This window comes from Anarrhichthys ocellatus, unplaced genomic scaffold (genome assembly GCF_004355925.1).
Source record: "Anarrhichthys ocellatus isolate YVR2014 unplaced genomic scaffold, GSC_Weel_1.0 scaffold33, whole genome shotgun sequence".
Lineage (NCBI taxonomy): Eukaryota > Metazoa > Chordata > Actinopteri > Perciformes > Anarhichadidae > Anarrhichthys > Anarrhichthys ocellatus.
The window spans coordinates 4,114,387-4,125,682 of NW_022280063.1; the positions used below are offsets into that span (position 1 = coordinate 4,114,387).

Consider the following 11,296-nt stretch of genomic DNA (forward strand, 5'->3'; position numbering starts at 1 on the left):
AGCCCAGTGCAAATGTGGAGTAATCCTCCTGTAACTTCAACACTCTTGATCTAAATATTGAAGAGGAACTAGTGTCTGGAAGCTGTCATTAATAATAGATTGATCTGAGAGTCATTTATGATGCACAGCACATGGCGAATACGATATAGGCTTGGTGGACAATTGAAGCTATATTTTCCTTTTCAAATAATTGGTATTAAAGTAATCCAATAATATTCTATGCAGTGCACCGTTTATTAAACACGGCCACTTTAAATTATTTTAATAACGACTTGTCTGGTATGCGCAGTGATGCCCACATCCCTCTCATCCTCCCTCTCTCGTGGACCAATCGCTGCCGCATCCTCGCTGCCACCCAGAGGTGTCACTCAGCCGCTTTCCTCCAATAGAAAAGTTCAGATGAACGGGACGAATGGGCTGTGGGGCGATGCGGTTCGGGTCCGGGTGTGCCACGCGGACAGGGTACTGAAATCTGTCTCAAAGGTAAGAACATCACATGCGAGTGCATGCGTGTATGTGCATGATCTAACTAGCTCTTTTGTCTAGACTGAGTTGAGGATAAACTGGGATGTGCTCGCGCCGTAGTGCTGAAATGGACCGGCAAAAGTAGTACCGCAATGCAGAGCAGCGAATTACCGGTTCCGCTCAGTCGTCATTGGGGTGAAGTGATGTAAGGTGCTGCGCAGTTACTTTTCGAGGCTGGTGTTTTTTTTTTGGAACGACTGCAACGAAGTGAGCGCTGTTTAATAAAAAGGTTGTTTTAGCTTCTCACTCTGCAGTTGCGATAATACAAGTGCGTCTCTGTGGATGCAGGGAGGAGACGCAAGGTGAAAGTGTCAGATGCTGCATGCGTCAAGGGCGCAGTAGGCTGCTGGATGCACCAAGGCAGAGTTTGTTAAATGGCAGACCGTCCTGAAGGTCAACTCCCTTACAACAAATATTGTTTCCTGTACTGCACTGCCATACAATCTACTGACTCTATATCACTGCATTTATTATCAAGTCAAATATTTTTGGTTAGTTAAATATTACAAATTATGATGTACACATACACTTTCTCCCATGTCCTGGACTTAAACAGAAGAATTCAAAATGTGAGTCAAAGTGAAATTTAGATATAAGGGGGAATTTCCCCTCACATCCTCAACATGAGGCCATGTTTATTTTGACATATTCAAGGTCTTGTGAAGCAAAATCGTAATCCAGAGCCAGCTCTCAAACACATCAACAGAATTCCACTTTAATCAACCCAGGATTCCCTAGGTTAAAACCACCTCTTGTTGAATTCAAACATGACTTTGAATGTGATTTTGTTTAGCCCTAAAACACAGCGCAAACATGGCCATTCAGGCAGTGACTAAGACTTAATACATGTGCTGACCTAAATTTCGCTTTGGTCTGTCCAGAGAGGATCTGTGATGGGATTATCGCCAGGGGGAAACTGATGAAAACACACTCTGTTGGATTGATCAGAATTAGTGGTGGAACAGAATGCTGCAATAATACAAAGTACAAAGCCGTATGTGAACGTGTCTTTGCAGCTTGTGCGCTAAAGTTAGATGATTTTTTTTGAATATGTTTGGACCTGTGATGCATTCCGATCCTTCTCTGGGATCTTGCTGCTCTTACTCCATCTGAAAGATAAACCGTTTGAAGACACAAAGCTGTGCAAATGCAGCGTACATGCTGCCAGCTGCTGGTATACCATTGTGATATTAGTGTTGAGTCATCAAGAGAGCCCATGAGGAGTCAGTGCTGCAGTCTCTGCATGTGGAGGGGCTGTAAACTGGGTGTGTGACTCTCCTCTCTCCTTTTCCGGTGGCTGCCTGGCCCTTTTTCCTCTCTGCACTGTGCCTTCCTATTCTCCTTCTCACACCCAGAATGACTCAGCAGTGATCTGTGCTGGCATTTGTTGTCAGATCTTGGCTATAGTCACAATATTTACCCCCAACAAGTTACCAGAAAACATGTGTACTTTCCTCAAGATCATATCACAATATGACATTTATTTTCCAGAATTTGAGAAGTACACATCCAAACATTTTTAAGAGAAGATTGCTGTTTTCCTGATTTCCTCATGATGCACTGTCCCTGATCACATCCTCTTGGCCTGTGACCTTATAGGAAGATTATTATGAGATGTAGTCTGAGCTCTAAGCTCACTGTTTAGCGCAAAGGTTTAGTTCCAAGGTCTGTGATGCATTTTGGAGTAAACCTATTCCTCCAGCTAGTTTATGTATTTGTGTCAAGATATAGAAGCAGCTTTTGATCTGATAACCATAAATTGATCAGATGGCTCTGTGCAGATTTATGCATCTTGGACGCTTTTGCTACAACATCTCAAATGTCATGTTGGACAAGTGGACGGCGATTAACAAGTGTTTAACTTCCACATCTGAATGATTTTGATCTACAATCATACAAAAATGGACTTTAGTACGATTGTTAGTTTAAAATACACCTAACGATTTTGATTTTTTCTTCCCTTGGACTGCTGACAGTGCATTGCATATGTTTGACCTAAATTCACAGACTCGACTAGCCTCCATTTACATTATAAACTACCTGAGATGATGCAATTTACTTTAGAGGTTTAGCCAAAACAACTTTTTCTGTCCTAATTAATAACACAGATTATTTAAATACTGGCCTCAGGGTATCTAAGTAGCGATCATACACCAGTGCAGTCACTGTATTTAAAATCTGTTGATCTGACTGTGTGGAGTTCATTGGAGTTATTTTGATGTAAGGTGACATGAGGCTGTGGATTGCTGCTGTGTCAAAAACAGCATTTGTAAACATATTTTGTAATGACTTTGACAAAGAAAGTATATTTAACAAGGATCAGTCCCATCATGGTCCGACACCCAATCCATTTCATGAAGTCACTCTGCCTGTTCGATATGTGCATCCCTAATTGAAATGGTTGCATTAGGATGCTTACTGTATTTGATGACCAAACCTTCTTTTTCCCTCAAATGTTAAGTTTGTGCATATTGCACAAGTGATGAAGATTTGTTTGATGTTGCAGTGTAACATGATTTAAAAATGTTACATTCTCCAATGGGAGCTTTACGGGTGTACACAGTACAAGGATCAACCCTCCCCCACCCTGGTCATCTTCATCAATCCTGCTTTATATCTCCATGATCCTCCTCCAACCTTTTCTCTCTATTAATATCTCTGACAGTGAGAGTCGAAACACTGCAGTATACTCACAGCAGTGCTGCTGTTTCATCCTGCGGAACTGATGTGTAAGAATGTGTGACGGCGTAGCAGGAGCTGTCTAGGTGCTGTAGTGCTACCCTGTGTTAGTTCCTAGACGGCCCATGTGTGTCAGCGTGCACACACACACACACACACACACACACACACACAGTACAGGCTGGTGTGTGTCTGCATATGCACGCACCCCGCATGGCTTTTTGCAGTGTTCTGCTGAGTCATTCACATCCGGAATCATTTATATGCTCAGGGAGGATTCCAGCTAGTTCTGCACCCGGTTTCTGGTGTAGAAAAATCATGCACAGTCATCAGTCAGGTATTATATCTTGAGGGTCGCACACGTGTTTTAATAATCCACAATGAGGGGAGGTCCTTTATTGTCATAAAAAAATAACAGTGGTTCTGTTTCTGACATCCTCTTTTGTTGTTGTCTCTTATTCAGCCCTCTCCAGTTCATGTCCTGTCCATTGACGTCTTGTTTGTGTCCCTCTGGCCATCCGCCTAAATCACGTGGCTGCAGTAAGTGGATTTCTTGACAGTCATGGCGTCCGCTGCTTTACTGCTCCTGGCCCTCTCCTCCTCAATCTCCCTCACAAGTAAGAGGCCCTGTGATGCCTGCAGATATACCGTTTACCCACACTAATTAAGTCAAGTGTAACCCCTGCACATCATTAGCTAACATGACCCTGTTTTCTGCCTTGCAGTGGCGGTGCTATTTGGCGAGCCTAGAATTTTTGGAGGTGAGTTCCTGGTAAATTGTTGTCCAAAAGAGTTGGGACAAAAACAGGGCAAGCTGCACATACGTCACCACAAATCGTGAGTAATGTTAAATTAGTATGTCAGCTAATTGTTCTGTAAACTTTTGCCAGATGATGCTACTGGATATGGCCCCATCTTTGAGGAGGAGCCAGTGGACGTTGTCTACACTGAAGACTCACCAGATGGGAGAATCTCCATGAACTGCAGGGCACGAGCAAACCCACCTGCTTCATACAGGTTACACACACTACAGAAGATTTATATACAGTATACACACCGGAAAGAAATACAGTGTTTATACCAGAAGTAGTGTTGATATCGCATACAATTGTGTTGAATCACTGCTAGGTGGCGCCGTGATAACTGGGAAATCAAGCTGATGGAGCAGCCAGACGAGTACTACAGCCTTGTTGGGGGGAACCTGGTTGTTACAAACCCCAGACATAAGAAACACGCCGGGACGTACGTCTGCGTGGCCAGGAACATCTATGGCACCGTCATCAGCAAGGAGGCCAGGGTCAAGTTTGGATGTGAGCACGTGAACCCTGCTGGTGCAGCAGGGCAGTAGTAATGTCTGAAGTTGTTCTCTGATGTTGTTGGGTCCAGTCTTTGGAAAAAAAATGTCTTTTCTTGGTGTCACAGAAGACACAAGGATGTCACAGCTTTTGTTTTCACCATTTGTAATTCCCATTTATTCCTTATTCCTCATCGTAAAGTTGTGGAGGAGTTTCCTCAAGAGGAAAGGGACCCAGTGTATGCCAAAGAAGGGCAGGGTGCTGTTCTGCTGTGTGCCCCTCCAAAAGCCTGGCCACGTACGTAGAGGTCTGTCCGTCTCCTTTTGAAAAGCCAGTCTTGTGAAGATAACAATGACAACTCGTCTGTCTTTTCCTTTTCAGAGGAGGTGACCTACCGCTGGATCTTCAACGAGTTCCCAGTTTTCCTGTACACTGACCGCCGGCGGTTTGTATCCCAGAAGACGGGGAACCTGTACATCTCCAAAGTGGAAGCTCAGGATGCAGGAAACTACTCCTGCTTTGTCTCTAGCCCCGTCACCGGGAAGAGTGTCTTCTCCAAGTTCATCCCCCTCATCCCTTTACCCCCTGATGATGGTTAGCAGACAACAGCTGTGAAAAAATATCTCCTTAACATATGCTGCAGAGCAGAATTTAGAAAGAAAACAATACAAAAAAAGACATGCACACCATGTTGAAATGTTTCTGATTTGCGACATTGAACAATTTGGATATAATTTACTTTCTTTGCTTCAGGTGAGGAGAGAAAATACCCAGCAGACATCAGCGTGAAGTTCACAGATACTACTGCCATGCTGGCCTCTAATATTACTTTGGAGTGCTTTGCTTTGGGAAAGTACGTTTTCATTTTTGTGTTTTTGCTAAGTCTACTGACGAGGAACGTCAGATACTTGCTCTCACGAAAGGCACTGGTTTAGTCTCTTTGTGTGTCTTTTCAGCCCAATCCCTCATATTGTTTGGAGGAAGGTGGACGCCACAGACCTCCCGCCAAATCATGAGATCAGTGAATCAGGAGCGGTGCTTCATCTGTACAATGTACAGTACGAAGATGTGGGAGCATACGAGTGTGAAGCCATCAACACTAAAGGAAAGGACTGGTACAAGGCCTGGCTGTATGTGGAGTGTAAGTGATTTCATTGGAGTATCCTTTGCCAGCAGTAGATCGTATTATGCAGTCTGCAATGTAGACTTAGTATAGAGATTATTACTTACAGCTGAATCCACCAGTGGTCTTTTGGACAGCAGTAAGGCAGCAAGTGGCACGTTTGTGGTGCATACATTGGAATATTGTGTTGCATGTAATCCTTTTTTTCCCCCTGTTCTGTTTGCTCAGCTGCTCCAGAGTGGGCAGAAACCATCAACAACACTCAGATCGACATCGGCTCAGAGCACACCATGCGCTGTGTGGCATCAGGGAAGCCCTTCCCTTTCATCCGCTGGTACAAAGATGGATATATGGTAAAAAAAAAATTAAATAAATGTCACATTCCTTTAGAGAAATTGGGGAATACATGCTATCAACTCAGCATTTGGGTTGTGTGTGTTTTTCCAGTACGGGAAGGGAGAGTTGAAGTTTTCCAGTCTCACCTTTGATGACTCAGGAATGTACCAGTGTATTGCTGAGAACTACTGGGGCATCAAATATGCCAACGCTGAGCTGCGAGTCATCGGTGAGACCTCTCGAGAAGCAATGCTCTCATTGACTTATTAAATATTACGAAGCACGATTGTGTTATTATTATCACAATAATATAAATCCCGTTTTTCTAGAAGTTTTCATGAAATTTGGGACACTGACTAAACACAAATATACACTTTATAATCTCCCTTCAGCCTGTGCTCCCACATTTGAGTTTAACCCTGTGAGGAAGCAGCTTCTCGGGGCTAAAGATGGCCGCGTGGTGATCGAGTGTAAACCCCGAGCTGCTCCTAGACCGCGGTACACCTGGACAAAGGGCAAAGAGCTCCTCTTTAACAATTCACGGTCAGTCGACATTAGCATTAAACAGTCCATACAGAGTGGATCACCCACCCACTGTCAAGCAGCTTAAATGAATTGTGTTCACTTTTAGGATTTCCATCATGTTTGACGGGAGTCTGGAGATCCTCAACGCTACCATCAACGATGAGGGTGTGTACTCCTGCTTCGCTGAGAATGACAGGGGAAAGGCCAACAGCTCTGGCTATCTCACCATCACAGGTCCGTGAACACGTGCATATTTCACACGTGCACATATTTAAGCAAAGTAGTTTACAGTGAACTTGGTTCCTTTCCTTAGAGGCTACCAGCCTCACAGAACCACCTGAAGACACTGAGGTAAAGGTTGGCGATGAGGTGATTCTGAGGTGCGCCGCCTCATACGACCCCATGCTGGACATCACATTCATCTGGGCCATAGACTTCAGGGTCATCGACTTTCACTCTGAGTGGCAACACTACGAACGTGTTATGGTAGGGTGATGTTTCATCCTAGCCTCCTTTAACATCGTACACTCACAATCGGTCACTTGACACCTTACTGGTATTGTCAGCTGATGACAGATATATAGTTCTTTCTCCAGCCCTCACTCTTTCCCTTCCTCTTTTATGTCATTGTTTTCACTTCCCGTTGTGCAGAGTGAAGATGGCAGCGGTGATCTGAGAATAAAGAATGTCCAGATTTGGCACGAAGGTCGCTACACCTGCGTGGCTCAGACGGTGGTGGACAGCGACACTGCATACGCTGACCTCAAGGTTGTAGGTCAGTCCCAGCATGTTTCGCCTCAGGATCATGGATGCAGAGCTTATTTTAGATTTTTAATTACATTTTAGCTGTTTGGTAGATATTCTTTTCCTGAGCAACGGCAGAACAGAAAACTGAGCAGAGCTGACCATCTACATTTGTACCTTCTCTTCCTGTGCCTCTCCTCCCTGATCCAGGTGTTCCTGGGCCTCCTGGTGTGATCCGGGTGGAAGAGATTGGGGACACGTGGGTGAAGCTGTTGTGGACTAAAGGAGCAGATCACAACAGCCCCATTCTCTCCTACACCATTCAGACCAGACACTACTGGGCCCTGAATGAAGACGACTGGAAGGACGCCAGCACCAGTAAGTACTGCTCACTGCCAGTAGAGGGCCAACTCGCTCTGAATCCAGCATTGTGACCTAATGCGATCTGATCGCTTCAACCTGCAAGTAAAATGTACTTGCACCTAAACAAGAGAGAGCGAATGTAACATGATTAAGTTTGACAAGCCATTCGTGTCTCCTTCAGCTCCAACCTTTCTTGACGGCAATGTGGAGAGGGCAGAAGTGACGGACCTGTACCCCTGGTTGGAGTATCAGTTCAGGATCATCGCCACCAACGAGTACGGCTCCGGAGAGGCCAGCATCCCCTCCCTCAAGATCAAAACCTGGGATGCTGGTAAGGAGAGAATACTAATACCTGACACATATTTTAGTCAGTACAGGCATGGGGTACAACAAAACCTTACTGACCTTTTGTCTACTCAGATCCAGTGATGTCTCCCACTGATGTGGCGGGTTTTGGAGGTAGAAATGGCGAGATCGTCATCACATGGACTGTAAGTAAGCCCTCAGTTCATGTGATTTAATCATATACCAAAAATACTTACACACAGCACGTTTGCTAAATTGAAGAGGTTTCTCTTTCCACTCCTGACCCCTTAGCCCATGGAGCCTTGGCATTTCTCCGGCAAAAAGTTTGGCTACATTGTGGCATTCAAGCCTCATGATGCTTACGACTGGTGGTATGAGACCATTTCAGACCCCGAGACCAGGCGTTACGTTCACAGGGACTCCTACTTCATTCCCACCGAGGAAGATTTTCAGGTCAGAGAGTTTCAGGTGAAGATCAAGTCGTTTAATGTGAAAGGAGACGGACCATACAGCCTCACCACGGTCATCTACTACCCAAGAGATGGTGAGGACTTTGTTTTTGTTTGGATTCCGGTTTATGTTCTTAAAAAATGGTGGAACTAAACTTGACGAACATATTTTCTTTTCTCATCCATTTGTCCAACTTCAGTACCTGTAGAGTCTCCAACAGACGTCTATGCCAGGCCGGTGTCCTCCACTGAAGCTCTGGTCTGGTGGCTGCCTGTGGTCGACACTGGTACAGGCCTGCAGCAATACATTGAGGGATACCAGGTACATAGCTTTTACTATATAAGCTATATAAAAAATGTGTAAAAATGTGTTTTTTTTGCATACAGTATATTGATAAATAGGTAAACAATATGACCAGGGATGTGTAATCAACATTTAATAAGAAAAAAATGTTGTTTCTTGCAAACCAGGTGAAGTACTGGAGAAAGTACGATGATCCGGAGCCGGGAGCACACCGTATATTTGTTTCAGCCACAACCAACCAGACTAGGTTGGAGAACATGCTGCCAGACTCTCACTACCTCATTGAGGTCCGTGCCTTCAACGGAGCCGGCCTCGGACCCCCTGGTGAACACTGTGAGATGTTCACAAAGAGACCACGTAAGACTGATTACTCGCACTCTAGGGACAATAAACACCTACAGTATTGTAAAGATGTGGTATTGATGAATAATTTGTTTTTGTTAACAGCTCCACCAGACCCTCCCCGGATGTGGAAATATGTTACCTGGACAGGACAGTGGTTGTATGTGTGGTGGGATCATATCCAGTATGATTGGTTTGGCGATATTTCCTTCCCACTCTACTACAAGGTGGGTGTGGAAAGCTTTGCAAAACTACCATCTATTAAGCCAAATCATTCCCCCCCCCCCCCCATTAGCTCTAACACTAATTTCAATGCTGTAAATCCACCCTGCTTTTCGTCTCGAAGGTCATGTTCAGAAAGACAGGTTACATCTATGGGAAAGTCTACGTCACTGGCTGGCACTTCATGGACTTCCCCATGCCTCAGTTTGGAGACTATGAGCTGATGGTACGCGGCCGTTATGAAGGAGGGGATGGCCCAGTCAGGAAGATCAGGATTAAGGGTAAGGGCTAAAATATAAAAATATAGATATACTTTGTCCTCTTTGCCCATTTGTCTCATAGTGTTTCTGCTTCCTCAGGTAAAGCATCAATGATCACGCCAACTCTAAGCCTGGTGTCTTTGCTGCTGCTGACGCTGTGCATTGTGGGATTGGGAATTTAAGCGCCGTCACAGGTGACATGTATATAATAGACTGTGGGAAGTCAATTTGTGGATAGAAGAGATCCAGTCTTCACCTCCAAACACTGTTCGCACTGATAGTCATTGGTCAAGATCCTACATCATGCATCTTTTGTGTTGCAACACGACACGGGAAGTTGCTTCTGTTGGCCCCAACACTTTTTACGGACTTCATTACATGAAGAACACAGCAGTGCTGCTGAACTGCGTAGGACTCATCGGTCAAATCTGTATGTCTACGTCTATGTAGTGTTGAATCTAGATTTTCACCCCAAAGTCAAAACCAAAACAGCCAGGACAGATGCTTGTTGTTGGATGATATGACTAAGTTCTCCACACACTGTGTGTATTTAGATAGAAATAAACACCTTCAGAATAAAACAGTTCTATCATTACTACAATATGTCCTGTTCCTCTTGTATAATTCAACTTCCTTCATGTTTTAATCACTCTTTCCTGTTTGAACTGGACAAACAGTAGCTTACCAAGTTAGAATTCAACCCACTGAATGGGGAAATGTTATTTACAACAAGCACTATACATCTCTCAGATGGTCGAGCAATTAATAATATATAAAGAACTGTATGATGATAGTCATTGTATTTGATTCGGAATGAGCTGAGAAGGATGCGTAACTGTGGTTTTATGAACATATATCAGTTATCAGTTATTTTATTTCAATGAGCATATACAGTGTATTACATATTTTACACATCCTTAATCTTCACAATCACGTTTACATTTTTGTTCAACTTTTTACATTCATTTTCTGTTTGTTTTGTTCATGGTGCTGTGTGACGGGTATAGAGGATGCTTGTCCAATGTTCATTTTAATTGCCACCAATGAAAGCCATATCACTTCAATGACAACTTCCTTTTGAGAACAATGATGATTTTTGATCGTGAAAATGCTATTTTTGAATGAACCATGAGGCTGGGGTTGGACAGAAATGCTATGTATCACCTAAATGTATGCTCATTTCCTTTATGTCAGGCTACAATATCATTAAACCAAGTACAACAATCTATATCGTCTCAATGGTTTTAGTTAATCTTTTTCTCCTCTTGACTTTTTGAGCTCTCTCAGAACCAGTAAACTGAAATCCGATGTGTGATTTCCATCAGCAGATGGCAGTATATCCACATGCCGTTACCCAATGTTTCCAGTATCGTTTGGTCGAATCACATATCCAATATAGTGTTTATTTATATACAATCTGAAGTGTCACATACAAATTTTGTTAACTATAGTTTCCTTACAATAAAGGTTTGCTGTACTGCAACGTGCTTATTAAGAATCAAAGTTTCTATTTTCTGTACGGTATGTATGGCTATTCTTTCTTTCACTACAATATTATCTACAACCAGGTTATTTCGCTCATTACCTGTAAAGTGTGGACAGCATATCCATTATTTTCTGTGATGGTGTATCACAACAAGAAAAAAGGGCTTTTTATATCCGTGTGTTTTTGTTTGTGCTTTAAAGAGAGCTTGCTTACATACTGTACAGTAATCCCTGTGTGGCAGGCTTTTATCTCTACTGTTCCACCTCCATTACCGGCAATTCCCCCATTTTACCTCCTTCGCAAACAAGTACAAAATCACAACCGAAGCAAAGAAGTG

The 11,296-nt window shown here is 43.5% G+C and overlaps 1 protein-coding gene across 1 annotated transcript; it reads left to right on the forward strand.

The window, feature by feature from the left end:
* The first annotated feature begins 329 nt into the window (after window positions 1-329).
* On the forward strand, window positions 330-10,701 carry cntn1b (contactin 1b). Its single transcript, XM_031865826.1, has 24 exons — window positions 330-483; window positions 3,668-3,821; window positions 3,930-3,965; window positions 4,095-4,221; window positions 4,333-4,514; window positions 4,701-4,796; window positions 4,881-5,093; window positions 5,253-5,352; window positions 5,456-5,640; window positions 5,851-5,975; window positions 6,070-6,187; window positions 6,351-6,501; window positions 6,590-6,717; window positions 6,797-6,969; window positions 7,135-7,258; window positions 7,438-7,605; window positions 7,772-7,921; window positions 8,011-8,081; window positions 8,188-8,440; window positions 8,546-8,667; window positions 8,817-9,006; window positions 9,097-9,218; window positions 9,338-9,494; window positions 9,573-10,701. Exons 2-24 carry the CDS (start codon window positions 3,767-3,769, stop codon window positions 9,653-9,655), a joined length of 3,129 nt encoding a protein of 1,042 aa, XP_031721686.1. The 5' UTR covers window positions 330-483; window positions 3,668-3,766; the 3' UTR covers window positions 9,656-10,701.
* The last annotated feature ends 595 nt before the right edge of the window (window positions 10,702-11,296 follow it).

Coding starts and splice junctions, on each gene's coding strand:
- cntn1b (XM_031865826.1), top strand. CDS start 3,767: ATGGCGTCCGCTGCTTTACTGCTCCTGGCCCTCTCCTCCTCAATCTCC. Junction 8,441..8,545: donor CATCTACTACCCAAGAGATG/GTGAGGACTTTG, acceptor GTCCAACTTCAG/TACCTGTAGAGTCTCCAACA. Junction 9,495..9,572: donor CAGGAAGATCAGGATTAAGG/GTAAGGGCTAAA, acceptor CTGCTTCCTCAG/GTAAAGCATCAATGATCACG.